At 41.5% G+C, this 16,818-nt stretch overlaps 1 protein-coding gene across 2 annotated transcripts; it reads right to left on the bottom strand.

Moving 5' to 3' along the window:
- Positions 1-948: 948 nt before the first annotated feature.
- arvcfa (ARVCF delta catenin family member a) lies at positions 949-16,449 on the bottom strand. 2 transcript variants are annotated; one of them, XM_070989467.1, is made up of 16 exons: positions 16,061-16,449; positions 12,328-12,504; positions 10,484-11,097; positions 8,818-9,296; positions 8,547-8,730; positions 8,324-8,441; positions 7,739-7,907; positions 6,662-6,679; positions 6,439-6,510; positions 5,166-5,293; positions 4,053-4,203; positions 3,774-3,966; positions 3,273-3,384; positions 2,798-2,885; positions 2,098-2,174; positions 949-1,889 (listed from the first exon to the last, which is right to left on the bottom strand). In XM_070989467.1, the coding sequence occupies exons 1-16, from the start codon at positions 16,079-16,081 to the stop codon at positions 1,797-1,799; spliced, it is 2,694 nt and encodes an 897-aa protein (XP_070845568.1). In that variant the 5' UTR covers positions 16,082-16,449; the 3' UTR covers positions 949-1,796. The 2 variants fall into 2 exon arrangements, with proteins under 2 accessions (XP_070845568.1, XP_070845569.1); XM_070989468.1 differs by lacking the exon at positions 6,439-6,510.
- Between the last annotated feature and the right edge of the window lie 369 nt (positions 16,450-16,818).

Raw genomic sequence — 16,818 nt, 5'->3', positions numbered from 1 at the left:
GAGTCACTGCTTAATCAGATGCATTATGTTACAAGTGTAAACCCAATATAGTTTTAAGCACTTTTTTTTTTTTTGCCAACTCTCTGATTAATATTCAATCAGTAAAAATTACCTGTAATTCTAAATATCAGTTTTTAAAAATTTGTAAATTGCAAATTTGCATTTTTTGAAAAGAACTGGGAATATACTGGGGTTATCTGAAGTAATCTGAACAATTGGTAAAAAAAAAATAGATTTTGCTAATAGAGTAAGTATAGCACTATTGCTGTGAGCCAAATAACTATATATCTGTTAAACCTGTCTGACTGTATAAAGGAAAACCAACATATTCCTGTTTGTTAGTTTCAACTTATGACTGCTGGGAGCTGAGCATGTTTTCCGGACTGTTCCCCTTGAATAATTAAATACATTTCTCAGTGTTTTTTGGCCAATGCACCTGCAGTTTGGCACAGATGTGGCCTCTGTTAGGCAAGTGGTCTGAAAACATGCATATCATTGAACTGAGTGCCAGACTTGTTATATAGCTAACAAATGTTGTGACATTTAGCCTAACATGACCGTTGTGTTTGTAATTCTGATGAAGTCACTTTATAGCTCAAGTCCTTCGACAGGGCATGTTTATAATTTTGTAATCTGTGTGTACCCTGTGTGGTGCGACTAGTCCTGTAAATTAGCCCTGGCTGTGAACACGTGTACAGCAGACAACAACATGAATGATTAACATTTTCAATTCAGCCATGACACAGAGAAATTTGAGGAATATTCACAAGTCACTGCCAATAACAATACCTCAGCTAGTTATTTTTTTTTGTATCTATTAATTAAAACCTCTTCAGAACAAATGAAATTGGGATCATTTAACTGCCCAGTGGGTGCTTTTTAATGTCACAGGTACCCACCGATAAAATGGCATAAAATTCAGCCTGTAAAACAAGAAGAGAACACATGCATGAGAAAGTATGCACATCATTTATTTTCATTTTTCATTCAACATCGCAATGCAAAAAGGACCACTGCAAAGCAGAGTTGTACTGAATGTAGGATCACATACCGGTATTAGCTAATACACATCAATAACCTTTAATTAATAACATGGGTATTACAATAAATATTACAATATAAATACCTTCATTTAGAATATTAACAGTCCTTTGTTACACATTTACAATCCCATTTTGCCTACCGTGAAAACAAATGGAATAGAGAGGATCTGCTAATGACCGCACAATCTAGTCTGATGGGAGGTCGAGAATGAACTGAATTCTACGTAATTTGGATGTTTTTGATGACAAGGCCAACGATAGCCCTAATCCTAATTATCTGAAAGACTGACCAAAAATATTATTAAAATGATTTTGTATCAGAATCTTCTTCAGCCCAAAATCCATGGGGGTTAGACAATAACCGATCCACATGTCACTTGAGGCCTGAATAACTTCACAAACTAGGAGCATTATAAATGGTCTCATACTTGTGTAGCTGTAAATTACAACCGTATATGTCATATATTCTTTGGAGTCATGATTCTTGCATATTTAGGCTATTTCAGATGTCATACATAATGCATCATGAGCTTCAGACAGTCTCTTAAAGGACAAAATCCATCAAATCTATTTCCAAATATCCTCCATAGTAAATACTTGTAAATGTTTGGCACATTATTTCCTGTAAACAAAGGAAATCAGTTTTAATTAAATGTGTTTCTCTGTACAAGAATGATCAAATGGTACAAATCTGCATTTCACCAGTGGAAAGTGTCTCTACAGGATTAGAACTGACTTGCCGTGAAGTCATGTTTACACCCAGGAGTCCAGTGGTGGAGGTTTGTTATCCATGAGGCCCACTGCAGGCCTGCCAGCTCTGATGAAGTGCTTTCTCTCACTTGTTGCCTGGGACAAGAAATGTGCAAACTGCCAGTGTTACTCAATTTGCATGAAAGACACGAGAGTTACAAGTCACAGGCAAGTGCTTTTTTGAAAAAAGCTGCCATATCTAGGGATAAGTAATGAAGTCAAATGAGGCTATATGCAAAATAAATTCTATGTGCTGTCGTGTGTTTTTTTTAGATGCAGTCAGTACATTCAAATGGCAGATTACCTGTAGAGTGTCTCTTTCCACAACAGGTCCTTTTCCATCTCCAACTCTATCATTTGGCTCTAAGCTGGAATATACATCTGCAAAGGAAAATTAGAATCATATTAGCTGTAGACATGACAAAGAAAAATTAATTAATTAATCGCTTAATCTATTTGCTGGCTCTACATTGAACTGTGTCATATTTAACTTGAAAATGTTCCAAATAGAACCCCTTGTTTTAAGAGTGTAAACTGCAGAGCAATTGAATAATTAATTGAAAGTATTTGAAACCAATTCCCCTCAAAATTCATATTTCAAAGGGAGCTTAAGTTATGTTCAGAATTCATAAGAGAAAATCCTTGTTTTAGTTGGAAGCTAGAGGTCGCTCTTGAAGTGGGAAAGTGGGTGCCCTTTTGGAGTAGCGTTCAAATGAAATGTGACTGGTGATGCGTGAGCCTGCCCTGCCTCTGGGAGAGACTGCTCAGGCTAATAAGCCAAGTCCCTGCACTGATAACCTTGGCAGCACATCATTGGTTTAAGGCTATGTTTCAGAAGAATATGGTCTGGAACTGAAAATGCCCATTTCTTTGTCCCTGACATGACAAGAACCACAGCATGTTTAAAAGCATTTTTTTGTTCCCTCAGCTAGAGGACACTTGTCTCATTTAGATGATGATTTAATAACATTTTGCTGACGGAATGCATGCAATGAATTTCTGACCTTGGTTTTTGTCCATGAGAGGCAAGGTGATGTCATCACTGCCTTGTTTTCCACTCTTGGATTTTTTAGTCACTCCAGTAGTTGTTGGCTTTGAAAGACAAAAAGGATTACGTTACTGGATGACAACCAAAATTTGATGCTTTCCTGCTGTTGTAATTTCATAAATGGCATTACATTGGTTTTGATCAGACTGGCTTGCGCTCAGTCTTGGACAGTAACACATCTTTTATTTGTTTTTGGATGCAACAGGAAGCTTCAAGCTTAAATTTATTGATTTCCTCTACGGTGTCTTGTGTCATGTTCCTCAATGGCCCACAGCTGACTGTGCACACTTTTCTTTGTTTGTGATTAGTTTGACAGCTGTGTTGTTTCTCTCCACACATCACTACTGTTACTATCTGGTATGAAGGGGGTTATACAGTCATTCCACATTAAAATAAAAGATGTGTTACTCTTGAAAAATAGTCAAAAATACCTTAAAGTGGCTCTTGTTCCACCCTGCCTTGGTCAGAGTGTTCCTCAGGTCCTTGTAGGCCCATATTGTCTGAAGCACATGGGAAGCTGCCTTGGTCTCCCGTGCTGATTGGCTGACAGCAGACATTGTGGTAAACAACAGAGGACAGCTCTGAGACAGCACTGTCCCGCTGATTAAAATCCATTTCTGATTGCCCTAGGATATGATGCTTATAATATCATGAGCGATTGCATCTAGTCTGGGTCAGTAAAAGCAGATATGAAGCAGTCACAGTAGCAAATACAATAAAGCCAACGCTTTTTCCTTTTTTTCTATCTTATTTCTGAAAAAAGGACAATGTCTGAAACTTTTACTTTGGATTTCAAATTACAGTATAACTGTTTAGCAAGATGCACCATTATTGTTCAATCAATTACGCTATCTATTATTTAGTCTGGAATACAGTACATTTTGTGTGTAAAGATATGATGTTTACAGTTTAGCTGAATGTCATTTAAGCACCTTGACTTGTTGATGGCCACCAGTTTCTGCACAGCATGGCCCTGTATGAGAGCTCGGGCATTCTCTGGGCTGTCTGTGATGATCTCATGGATAGTGTTCAGAATAGACACCACTGTGTCTCCCTCAAGATTCTTTGCTGGGTGCTGCTGCCCACATGGAAGGTTACTGACAAGGTCCCTCAAAGCATAGCTCCCTGTAATGACAGACACAATATAGCAAAAATAGCGAACGTGCAGGTGTAGAGGCATGTCTATGCAGATGAGCATTACAAACCTGTACCTATTAAGTCTTTATTCCTTCTGTCCATGGCCAGATTGCGAAGAGCAATAGCCACAGCTCGCACCACTTTGTCCACATCTGAGCGCAACAGCTCCACCAGAATAGGCAGCCCTTTCTCTTTTCTCACTGTGGCCCGGATGTAGCTGGACCACTGCGATTGAAAACACAAAACACGTGACAGCTAAGTGAAGTCAGCCAACCAAATGTTTTTAAGGGTATCCGTGCTTTTGGGGCTCCCCTCATATCTCCACCTTTACATAGTCACTCATATCACTACAAGCACACAATGAAAATAAATTGCCTATGCCAATATACGACAAGTAAGAACCGAGTCCTACCCTCTCGACTGCTCTCTTGTGTGTGATGCAACTCGATTTCAGAATATAAGGATTTTAAAACTCCTTTAATCTGATTGCGGCCTTAACATTGATCTTAAATTATTGTGACATTCATGGCACACTATATCTTGGCAAAGCACATTATTTGACAGGCCTATAGATCTGCTCGGGGGACGCAGCAGTAAAAGTGATTTTTGATCATGCAGGCTGCTGACAAAGTCAATCTTGAGAATCCAGTTAGATTAAGATGATCAAACCACATCTCCCTCATCTGCACACCTGAACATTGATGCAGCCTCAGAAAAAAGCTTTGGGATGGAAGCCCCCTTGTACGAGGAAGAGCCTGAGGAGTCTTGTTGGATCCTGCACAGTGCACAGACTGACTTGCAGGGTAAATGCACCCCCAAATTGAACTGATGCATTCACATCTAACTGATGATGATTATTTATTTACAGTGCAGCTCTATATTAAATCTCTCTCGCAGCAAGGAGAGGTAGTAATGGTGTCATCAAGAGACAAATCCTGGATCTGCTCCATGGACAGTGTATAAGGGCAGTAGGACACTATGACAGCAGCCATGGAGATCTGCTACAAATACACATGAGCAAACTATGAATGAGCCAACAAAGTGTCACTTGATACTTGCATCAATTCAAAGTTTAATACACCAGTTCTTTGCCATTTTTATGTTTGGGATACACTCCACAATCACAACTCCTGTGTAAAGTCAGGAACGTATGAAATATCTAACTAGCAGCTATTCCATCCACTCACAGCCCAGTGTCCCGCAGCGAGGTTCTGCAGCGCTCCTGCGGCCGCCTCCAGGGTGTTGTGGTTGTGACTGCAGGTGAGAAGAGAGAGGTAGAGCCTCACCACTTCTGGCTGGTACAGCAGCTCCAACCCTTTAGCAAGACAGGCAGAGAAAGTCCAGGATGACATTCAAGCTGTGGTCAAACGCATGCATGACCATCAGTGGCTAAAGGCTTAGATGATATCAGTGTCATTGATGATGAAGCCAATCATCAATCAAGCGACGGAGCCCTCAGAGGTTGCCCCTTTCATACCCAATCATGATGCTATCTATACATCATGATACTGCTTTCAGTTGGGTACACGAGAAAAGGATTAACAAATTATCACATTCTGTTTTATGTTTAACACGATGTTGACAACGTTTTTTTGGAATCGGGGTTGGATGAGTGCAAATATGTTTACAATGTTCCACAAATCTATGCTTGTTTAGGTCAATAGGTAGGTTGGTCAGTTTGAAAACATGCAGATGAATTTAATTAAACTCTTTAAGCAAGAAAATTACAACTCTGTCAGACTCCTGCAGAGGTTTTTTTGTACTGAGCCAGTGGAGACTGCTGGATGGCTGACAAGTAGTATAAAGCTGACCTGGGACCATAACATGCTTGTCATTCTAATTTGCATTCACTGGCTGGAGTGTGGGAGGCATCAGCTTAGCTCTGATCTCTGTTCTAACAGCAGCATATACAGTACAGTACTCAACTCCACAGTACTACTGCAACTTTTCCTACAGTGTCTATATATAGAATGCATTTGTGGCTAAGAGCAGCCATAATGCTATATAAAAGGTACCAAATAAAGATATATCAGTGTCCATGGGTCATGAGCAATCTTGAGCCTGTGCCTGCCAGAGGAAATGTTCCTCCTCTAGATTTGGCCAGATAAAAATGCTATCAGTCTTTCATTTTGTTTTAGTAATGAAACTCTCCTCAAGTGATGCATGTGCTGATGTGTGGCTTTGCATTTAAATGAATTATCTTTCAGGCCATACCACCATCATGCATACCAAGCAAATGCCATAATACAGAAAGCAGGTACTGATGCTTGATTATAGCTGATGATGGTATATGATGGAAGCTCTTCACAGTGTATCTTCCTTTTAATGCATTGTTAAGATTGATGTATATCCTACTTATTTCCAAACATCACTCTAAGTCACATACTGCAGCCAGTATTTGCGATAGATTTAAAATGTAATGTTTTATGTGAAGTTGATATTACATTTTTCAGCATATACCTTTCATTTGTTCTGTACGTTTTGGTAAATCCAATGTACCGTATTTTCTGTCCATAAATCCATTTTTCCAACCTGTACATCACAGACACATACATGCACACAAACAAAAGCACCAGTTTTCATTATATCAGTGCACTAACAGATAATGTCAGCAAATTTAATGTGCTGTTAAATCACAACATTACTGTCATGTAATATATTCAAGAGTAATGAGCAGACTGACCTTGATTGAACCACTCCTCTGATAAAAACAGCCAAAGGCAAAAGAGGAAAGAACAACGTCAAAGATTAGATTATGCTGGAAAAGGACAGAGCGGCAGAAAGCATACAGTAGCTCCATGTGACACTGGGGAATTGACAGTATCAAGTTAATGTTTGGCTCAGAGAGGCATTTGTCAATTGTGTGCAATTAGCTGAAAGGTTAGCATTGGTGAAAAGCCATAAAACTTTAAATGACAATTAACTCTGACTCTAAACTCTGTTGTTTCTTCATTAAGTTGTTTCCTGCAGCACAAATAGCTGCAGACTGTTAATTACTGCATATAAGTTATAATTCAAATTGGTTTTTAAATGGGTTATACATCACTTGTAAACATTTTTTTCAAGTTTAAAACTTCCTCACAGTTTTTCTAACTGATGTAACATGGTGCACAGTCAACAAGCTTTTGAAACCTTACACTCCTCCTGCAGAGCAAACTATATCAGCGGCTCCCACACATGTGGGGTTATGAAATATTCAGGCTCCCAAAGGAATTGGGGCCAAGAAATATGAAACCCATGGTCAAAGGCAAGACACGCTCAAAGTAAATGAAAATGTTCAAACAGAGAAAATGGTTGGTTTACAGGGACAGTGTGAAAAGTGTAAATTAAGAAAACAGATCCTACTGAAAGATAAAAATGTATGCATATATTTGAGTGTCATAGGAGGAGAAGGAGAAGGAATCAAAACAAAGAATCAAAGGAATCAAAACAAAGAATGAGAGAAGTTTTCATTTAAAAACTGGAAAACCGTCAGAAAAATCAGAGAAATCAGTGCATCTGAGTAGTGTGAGCTGCAGAAACGCTGCTATTTTTAGCCCCTTTCAGACTCAAATCTCAAAGACAGTATGTTAACATCTTAATTTGCAGTGTTAATTGCTGCAGGTATCTTCTGTATCTCTAGCAACACTAAGATACTGTAGATATCTAGAAATGGGATGATTGTTGCTTTACAGCCACCAGAGATGAAAATCAGTGTTTTCAATCAGTCTGAATTCATCCCAAACTGAAATAATACAACCATGCACGATTGCAGACCAACCTTTGGGTCTTTTCCCTCCATAACAGTCGGGCTCATTCTTCTTCTTCTGGTGCCCCACTGACCTCAACAGATGGTGGGCATGGGGCTCCTGAAATCGTTCCGTTCCTGGTATTTCTTTGTGAACATGATAGGACAAGTTTCGCAGGATGCAGACGCAGTTCTCCACGGACTGAATGGAGGACAGTGAGAGAAGCTGTCAATCAAAGATGTTATACAGGAAGTCATACGGCAGGAGGAGTTAATACAGGGTGTTTACACTAATTCTTCTTCTGAGGAAATCACTGACTTTGGAGAACCTTGTTCATACTTCGATTACTGCATAGCATTTAATTACCATACAGACCAATAGTATCATTAAAGCAGCAGTTCTCCTTATTTTGCCTAAATGTACCAGATTGCCAGGTTTCGTATAATCTTTGTCAATTTCAACCAAATTTTTGCCAAGATTGTCTCGTCTTCTAAGAGCAAAAACCTTTTGCTATCAGAATTATAAAGGTGCCTTTATCAATGTTCACAAAAATACATCAAAGTTTGAATTTTTTGCAAAAGCATCTAAATTTAGGTCGAGGAAATGACAACAGCGACCTTATTGTCAGTGTCCTTGTTGACAACAGCTGACTGAAGGGCATGAAGCAGCGCGTCCACCAGCCCCTCACACTCCCTCAACCTCTGCCTGGCCTCCGCCCCGTCTGAGCTGACGTTCCTGCAGAAACAACTTCATTAGCAAAGCTGCAAGATATCAGTCCATCATAAAGTCTGCTTTTAGGAGCTGTTCGTCCATTTGTTCAATGACAACAGTCAAGGATACCTCAGACATCCAGAGGTGTTCTTGAAGACTGTGGTCCACTCAGCACTCAGAAGTTTGGAGGGGTCGCTGGAGTCTTTCCTCCAGCCTGAGTGCGGGATGATGATCTCATCGTTCAGCGTCTGAAGCCCAGTGTTGATGACGATCATCTTCAGCGGCTCATGTGAGGAGAGGTTCCACAGAGTGCCTGCATGGGAAAGAATGCAAAAGCTGTAGAAATAAGATGAAGGACTCCAGGTTATGGCTCCAGGATGAGTCAGGAATTGAACTCTACCTGTGACTAACTCTTTGACTTCCATGCTGCTACACTTCCTCAGTAGCCTGACTAAAGCTTGAATGCCATCACAGTTCTTGATGGCCATTTTGTTATTGTGGTCTTTTCCGTAGGATATGTTGCGCAAAGCACCACAGGCCTTACGGTGGACCTCAGCTTTAGGGTGGTCCAGTAATTCCACCAGCATCGGCACCCCGTTCAGCTGGCGCACCTCTTGCTTGATTCGGTCATTCTCATAACACAGGTGCTGTAAATAGGCGGCAGCATTGGACTTGACTGGGTCCATTGGGTGGCTGAGCATCGAGATCACCTCATGCAGGTTGGGGTCTCTCCAGCGCGGGTCCCTGCGGATGCTGTCCAGGCTGACCATGCTGCTGCGTTTGTGGGGGAACTGCAGCGTCTGTGCTCTGCACATGGCCTGGAAGAAGGGATTCAGATTCCCCTCCAGCTGGGCCATGAAGGCGTCATCGTAGCCACCTCTGAAGATAAGTCAAAAAGACACAACCATCAATCTTGAATTTTAAGATTTGGATCACTGTTAATCAGCAGTTTGGGAAATGCACTAATCCATTTTCTTGCTGAGTTAGGAAAGAAGATTGACACTACTAAATAGCAGCCAATTAGCTTATCGTAACACACAGACTGTAAACAGGTTGTGGTTTTACAGCGGGGTTATCTGCTGCACTATTTCCTGGCACAACTGTGACATTCTGGAGACTCCAGGGGAATTTATTGCCTCTGTACAGCACCAGACTCGCAGTTTCCCTTTACATCCAGGTTTCATGGTAAGCTATGCTAAACATCTCCCAGTTTTAGCCTTAGAACTAACTGACAGATATGACCGTGGTATTGATCTTTTCAATCTAGTCATCAGCAAGAATAAGGATATTTCCCAAAATGCTGAAGTATTCCTTTTGTATTCAACAGGTTGAATGGCGTTTCTGAGTCTAATAAACTGGGCTCCAGTAAGTTTAAGAGCATAAGTGAGTTGCTTGTATCTTTCGCAAACAGCTCTGTCACTTTATATGGGCTAAGGATACGCTTCTGGCAGGCAATAACAGGTGAAACCTCCTTATTTATCGACTTTGCAGCAGGCTGCCATTCCTGATTGATACCAGCTGCTGCTTAACTGCTGTCCGTCTGTCTTTCTATTGTCCAGACTGACTTACAGGAACAGGATAGAGGTGACTACTGGCTGTGCAGCAGCAAAGTTTGATATATATTATTACCGCAGCAGGTCCTCTGTGATAAAATTAGCCAAGTATGAACATTGCTTGGATCTGTTCGTTACTATGGCAGTACGTTGGACAACACACATACACTGACCTGCTTTCTTTACACTATTCTTGATCCATTCTTGATTAGCCTGGTGCCAGATCTCTGAATCTCTGTCTGATTATTTTTCTATGCATGGAGAAACATTGATGCTTACTGTAGATGGTTTTGTTTTAGTTTTTCATCTTTTTATTCAAAGCCTTAAAAGGCATATCATGTCACTGGCACAAAATAGGCTTTTTTGTGTAAAATATAATCGATGGAATGAAATTAATACAACAAAGATTTGTTTTTATTTATGTTTGGCACAGCATCTCAATTTGTAATATCCCATTCACAAAGTCTCCCCTGTGCGATCTCTAAAGTTTGATCTAATGTACTGTCCCCTTACCTGGTCCTGGAGGGCTCCCTGAGGAGCTCCATGGTGGTAATGGGCCTGAACTGGTGGATTCCCCCCAGTGTTGGGTAACTGGCAGCTGGGTGGTCAGTCTTCATGTCCAGCGGGTTTTCTCCCCGGTCAATGAGTCCCTCCTCCTCTGCATGGCTGCTGAGGCCTGCAGGAGCGTAGCTGTCCCTGAGGAAGGGCAAGGTGTAGTGAGCCCCCGCCTGGAAGTTCTTGGAAGGCCAGTAGCTGTGGAGAGTGGCGCGGGACAGGCTTCCATACCCTGCACATAAGTCACCCCCGATGCCTCTGTAGCTGTCAGGGATGGTGTACACTCTGCTCTGCCTATCTGGGTTCGCTGGCTGAGGGTCACCAGATTGCGGTCCCACCTCAGGTTGTGGCGGCGCTGCGGTTGCTGTGGTTGCTGTGGTCGGTGTAACAGACTCAGAGGGTTCAGTGTTTGCGTCAGGATTTGGTTGCTCAGGTGGGGTGTTATCTTGAACCTCTGGAGTCGATGTGAGCTCAGGTGTGTCTGATGTCTGGAGGTTCTCCTGCTGTGTGTCTGAGGACTCTTGGCTCTCACTGGGGGCCTGTTCACCTTCTTGTTCCACAGCCTTGGACTCCTACAATGATTGATGCAACACAGCCATTATCTCAAAAGCCTAATGAGAATATGTTAGTCTTTAAAATCCCATTTGTCTGAAAGGTCTCCGGTGTCGTCTTTGGCATTAAATGCCATCAAATGGGTGTGTTTACAGTCAAAGCAGGAACTATTTGGTCTTAATTTGCTCAGAATAGATCAAATATGTTTCTGTTACCTGCAGTGTATGCTTATCGCTCATCTAAACTGTACAGCCCACCCCAACTCATTTCTCATAGTGATGCTCAATCATCATCATTTCAGCAGTTCCCCGGCTTTTCTGAGCCACCAGTAAATAATGAATTCTTCTTTCCTGCCAAAGAATAATGAAATCCCCCTCCTTGAAAATGAGCGTAGATTGTACTCTGATTAAACAACTTGAGGTCCAGCCACTTTAGAAGCAGAGAAAATTGTAGGAAATTTAATTGTCTGGTTTAGTAAATTGATTTTAATTTTAACTCTTCTTTCCTAGCAGAGTGTCAGGAAAAGCTGTTATTTTAAGCACAAAAGCATGTAAATATGTAGCAACTCAATCAAATAGAAACTAATTGCATTAAATTTCACGGTGCCATTGCCCCCAGAGGGCAGTTTCTTTCTCTGTCAGTCAGAGTGACTGAAACTCAGTGCTATAGCCCCATCTGTTGAAGAGAACTTTACAGTATCTGTACCGGCAGTTTCATGCATGTGTCTGTGTGGATTTTCCTGCAGGATGCATGTATTTTTATTACCATAAACAAATTTTGATGATGATGATGGATAAAAAAAACAAAAAACTTATCAGAGGAAGTTTCAAGAGGATCTACAAAATCACAAGAGGCAAATGGCTCTTGTAACCTGATAATTCAAGTATAACTGGTTAGATGAATAAGGAACATAAGAGGAAAGTAACTGTTTTATTTTGAGAAAAAAAAAAAAACCTAAAAAGGCTTTTAATTTATTCTTTTACATGAGATGTAAAACAAAATGAACAAATTCCCAGATACACCCCCCTGAGTCTTTTCCCTGGTTCTTTGTATTTTGTCACTTTTCGTACAGTAAGTTGAAAAACAAATTTATTATTGTTTAAATTATTTTGTGGAAAATGGCCACAAGAGTTTTCTTTAGTGGCCTTCAGACTTTTTAAAATCTTTGCCAATCAATCCGAAACTGTTACGGCAAACTGTAAGAAGTCAGAAGGTGGTGACAAAGTGTAACCAGACAAAAAGGGATGAACCTCAGTGTCCGTCTGCTGCGGGGTGTCGGTCTCCGTGGAGCTCTCGTTGGTCGAGGTCATCACGGAGGCGATGGAGGTGGGCGTGTCCAGCTCGTCATTGGTGGACGGGTTATCCAGAGTTGCCTCTTTAGCCTCCTGGGACAGAGAAAGTGGAGGAGGCCCCTCTGAACTCTGCTCCTGAACCACACAGACAGCAACGAGTAAGTTACTGTCACTGCTCAGCACCACTCCAGCATCGATTGTGTGTATTACGTACATATTGTTAACATTATACAGCGCCATGACAGCACACCATGTCATTAAGGCTGTCTTCAAATGATAAAGAGGCCACACTTGATGATGGGTTGCAAGCAGAGGCAGTGTTGAGAGCTCGACTCGTTTCCACTCCATTATCATATAATTCCTATAATTTGAAACATGAATGGTTGAATTTGTGACACAAAATGCCACTATATACATTTATTTTTTAATTAAACTAATATACATGTAGATATTTTCTCCGTAATTTAATTGGGCAATCTGGTTTTTCAGGTGTCATATCGCTGTGCGCACTCTAGGATGCACAATATATCAGTTATCTTATCTCTATCAGGTAATAACTGATGTAAACTATCTTGTTGGTTTAACAAGTGGAAATTATTTGACATATGTATGCATGATTGATTTGTTAATTACATCTGCACCAGAGTGGTCTTTCATTTATTTCAGGCTCAGTTCCTTTTTCAGTTAGCTACAAGCCAACTTTAAATGCATGAAGTTATCTTCAACTCTTTTTTTTAATGATTTCAGGGAGCTGGTTTACTTCTGCTTGATAAGTACAAAAACTGACAGGCAACCTCTTTCACCGATCAGACTGCTGTGGAACAAAAATGAAGAGGTTGCAGCAGAAAGTAAACACAAACAGTGCAGTGTTTGGTAATAAATCAGATGCTTTTCAGATCTGCACCCGGTGTCTCAGTTACAGTTTAGTAGGTCACCTCGACTGGTGGGAACATTGCACACAAGATGAAGCAATATCTGTATTGTTATCTGTGTCCGCATTGGCCAAAATGAGCTTTAAATGACTGGTTATTATTCATTTTATCTGCTTTTTTCAATATACCCAAGAGCAGACCTTTCAGTTTTGGTAAAACTGGCCATTTCATAGACATATGTTTATGCTGTAATGCCTCTAAACATATGTCAACATTGCCCTCTGTGTTATGTAAGCATGTATAAAAACTAGCCCCTTGACAAAAAGCAGCCACATTGTGATGGGACGTGATGCACGCTGTCTCTTATTGACCATGTTATTTGGTGTGAGTCCTGATTTACCGCCATTGAATCAGTAACCCAGCTGCTACAACATGTGGATATTTCTGTAATTTCCACTTGTTTATTTCGAGTAGAACTTAAATTCTCTTTTCTTTTCAACAAAATGGGTTTCATTAACTGGAGTGGATTAATTATTCAGCATCTTGGTCTGAGAAAGAACTGGAGGCAGTGTTTGACTGTAAACACATTTTATGCTGATTTTCTTGCAAACTTCACATCCATTTCGGTACGCCTACAAGAATTTGCTTCGCCGCTCTGATGATGTCAATCAATATCTGATTATCTGATACACCTTTTTCAGTCATGAAGGCCTTCTGATTGCAGCAATTGAATTTCCCTAAAATCGAGGACAAACAGCAGCACAAACAACCCATCAAAACATTTGATTGGTATAGAATATTCTACAGTAGTTACAGCATAGTCTAATTAAAAGGTTATATCGTGGGAAATCAATTCCACTGCATGATTTATGGCATATTTTACAATTTGAGTTGCTTATCCTCTTTCTAAATCAATTTTCATTTCAAGAAATACGACACAAATGCGTATAATCTCACCTGGTATGTATCACTCAAGAGCACAGACACAATATGCTGAATGATGTGCTGATAAAAAAAGAATAAAATAAATAAGCTGTTAGATTTCCCCAAACTCTCTTCTTTCTGAGGCTGCGGCACTAAACCGAACAAGTGCTGAGAACTCAACTCCACTGCATTAAATCAGGCTGCAGAGAACAGCTGAGTGAATGTGGAGGGAGAGAGCTTGATTCGCTTTTCAAACACCTCACCAAACACAAGAGCCCCCTCGTATCCATGTACAAAATGTGTCAGAGGGACGAGGAGATGAAAGGGTCGCACAGGAGAAATTGGCAGCAGGGAGATGATCCTGGCTTGAACACCTCTGGGGTAGGTTGATTGGATATTGTTAGGCAGCGTTAAATGAACGCCTGGCCAAAAGACAGACGGGATACTACTGTCCTCTACAGACAGCTTGATTAAGGATTTGGAGGACGATAATAGGCTGGACAGGGGCCTGTGTGCTATCCCCGTCTGATTCAAGCTCCAGGGAAGGCCAGGCCTCTGTGAGTCAAAGCTCATTTAAATAACTCACTGCACCATCACTAACTAAGTGTGCTCACAGAGCCAAATAGGTCGAGATGATGCTTCTGAATCTGACTTAGCTTAAAAAAAAGAAAAGAAAAGCGAGGTATGGTATATAGATGTTAGGTGCAGCGATGCAGGAGACAGAATGACATGATTAGCATCTTGTTCCCGTCAACTCTCAGTATTGAGGCCAGCTGCAGCCCGGGTATTATTTTGGGAGGCACGGAGTCTGATCTAATGCTGAGTGAGTTCAGATTTTGGTGACCAGCTCAAGGGCACAACAGCCACAAACCACGATTCAAACTTGTCATTTCAGAAAGGAGAGATGATTTGAAAAATGGACATTCTCAATTGCAATTAAATCAGTGGGGCAAAGTCATTTCGCACTGGTCAAACTTGAGAATAAATTAGGCTTAACAGGCAGTTTGTCTATATCAAAGTGTGGGATTGAAAGAGTAATGCTTCCACTGGATAATAAAACATGACATCAGCCCACTGATGTCAGAAGACATTAGTCACAACTTTGTCACAACTCATCTGCCCTCCACTATCTGTTGAATCACTGATGCTCACTGTAAATTTACAGAATGTGTCACTGTACATTGAGAATCAGAACAGCACTGAAATGACAGATGCATTAAGAGACTCATCTCATTTAAGACTTGTTCCCTGCAGAAACACCCTTGTCCATTATGCAATCCATCTTATTTAGCCATAATCCAACCAACCTGGTCCATGAAAAGGAAGCAAGGGAGGGATATGCATTCTCAAAGTTTCTATTTGGAGCCTGGTTATGCTCTGATCCTCAAATAGTTAAATGCTGCATGGTCAGATTTAATGTCTCTCTGATACATCATGGCAATACACTTACAAGAGTGTGTGCAGCATTTTCCCCCTGGAGGGACAACCTCTCCTCATAATGCAATCAAAGATTATCCCCCTTATAAGCCTGCCTATGCATTTGCACACATGCCCAGCCATGCGCGTGCACACACACACACACACACACACACACACACACACACACACACACACACACACACACACACACACACACACTGAGACACACACACTCACTTGATGAAGACGTTACCATCATGTCCCCATGCACACAAGGAGACTGCAACGAACAGGAGTGAGAGGCAAGGAGGTGAAGCGATTGATGCCTCCTTCATTCATCATGACAGAGGCAGAATGCAAAGCTGTGGAGGTCTACAGTTCTCTGCAGGAGGAAAAAAAAACTGATAGGCAAAAAAAAAAAAAAAAAAAATGAGGGAGGGTACAGAGCAAATAGAGCCATTCCACCACACACTTACCTCTTTCACTTCAGCAGGCATTGCCAAATCTTTTCTGCTTCCCCACAAATGATGAACAAGATGCGTCCCCCAGTGAGACGTGTGTTTCTCTGCCTCTGCTGAATTTTTGCCTTGACTCTTCCTTTGAGCATCTGAGGCAGTTCAAACGTGAGCAGCCATCCTTCCTCCCAGCTCTCACTAGCACACGTCCGCTCTCTCCCTCTCTCTCTCTCCCTCTCTCTCTGCCTCCCTCTCTCACTCTCTCTGCCTCTATTCCTCTTTTTCTCACAAACACACACTAGACGCACCGTGCACACATTTGCTCAACACAGACGTTGTCTCACACGTCCACACACACACACACACTGAGGAGCAATAAACGCCGGGCTCCCTCTCATTACTGCACTCCTCCTCTGTTCTGTGCTGCAGTTAATGTGTGCGCTATTAGCGAGGTGCTGAATCAACTGTGTGATGCTGAGGCTGTGAATGGCTTAGGTAAGTGCAGAGCCCTGCAATCCCTGTGCTCTACCAATATTTTCTGGCAGCCTTGGCGCACTGGCAGAGCACACACATGCACACACAAACACACACACACACCATTCCCTGTGGGCTCACAAGCAGATGCAGCTGGAGCAAAGAGAAGCCCGCACTAGTTCAGTCCTGTGTCACCCATGTGCAGCATAATAAAGGGCAAGGGATGGTGAATGGAGGGACAGGAAGGTGCATGAACACTGTATGCAGCAGCAGGCAGAGACACACTCGTGCTGAACCGACAGCTT

The sequence above is a fragment of the Chaetodon trifascialis genome, chromosome 20 (assembly GCF_039877785.1).
Source record: "Chaetodon trifascialis isolate fChaTrf1 chromosome 20, fChaTrf1.hap1, whole genome shotgun sequence".
In the NCBI taxonomy this organism is placed as follows: Eukaryota; Metazoa; Chordata; class Actinopteri; order Chaetodontiformes; family Chaetodontidae; genus Chaetodon; species Chaetodon trifascialis.
The sequence above is the reverse complement of the archived record's forward strand: the minus strand, read 5'-3'. Positions and strand labels throughout refer to the sequence as shown.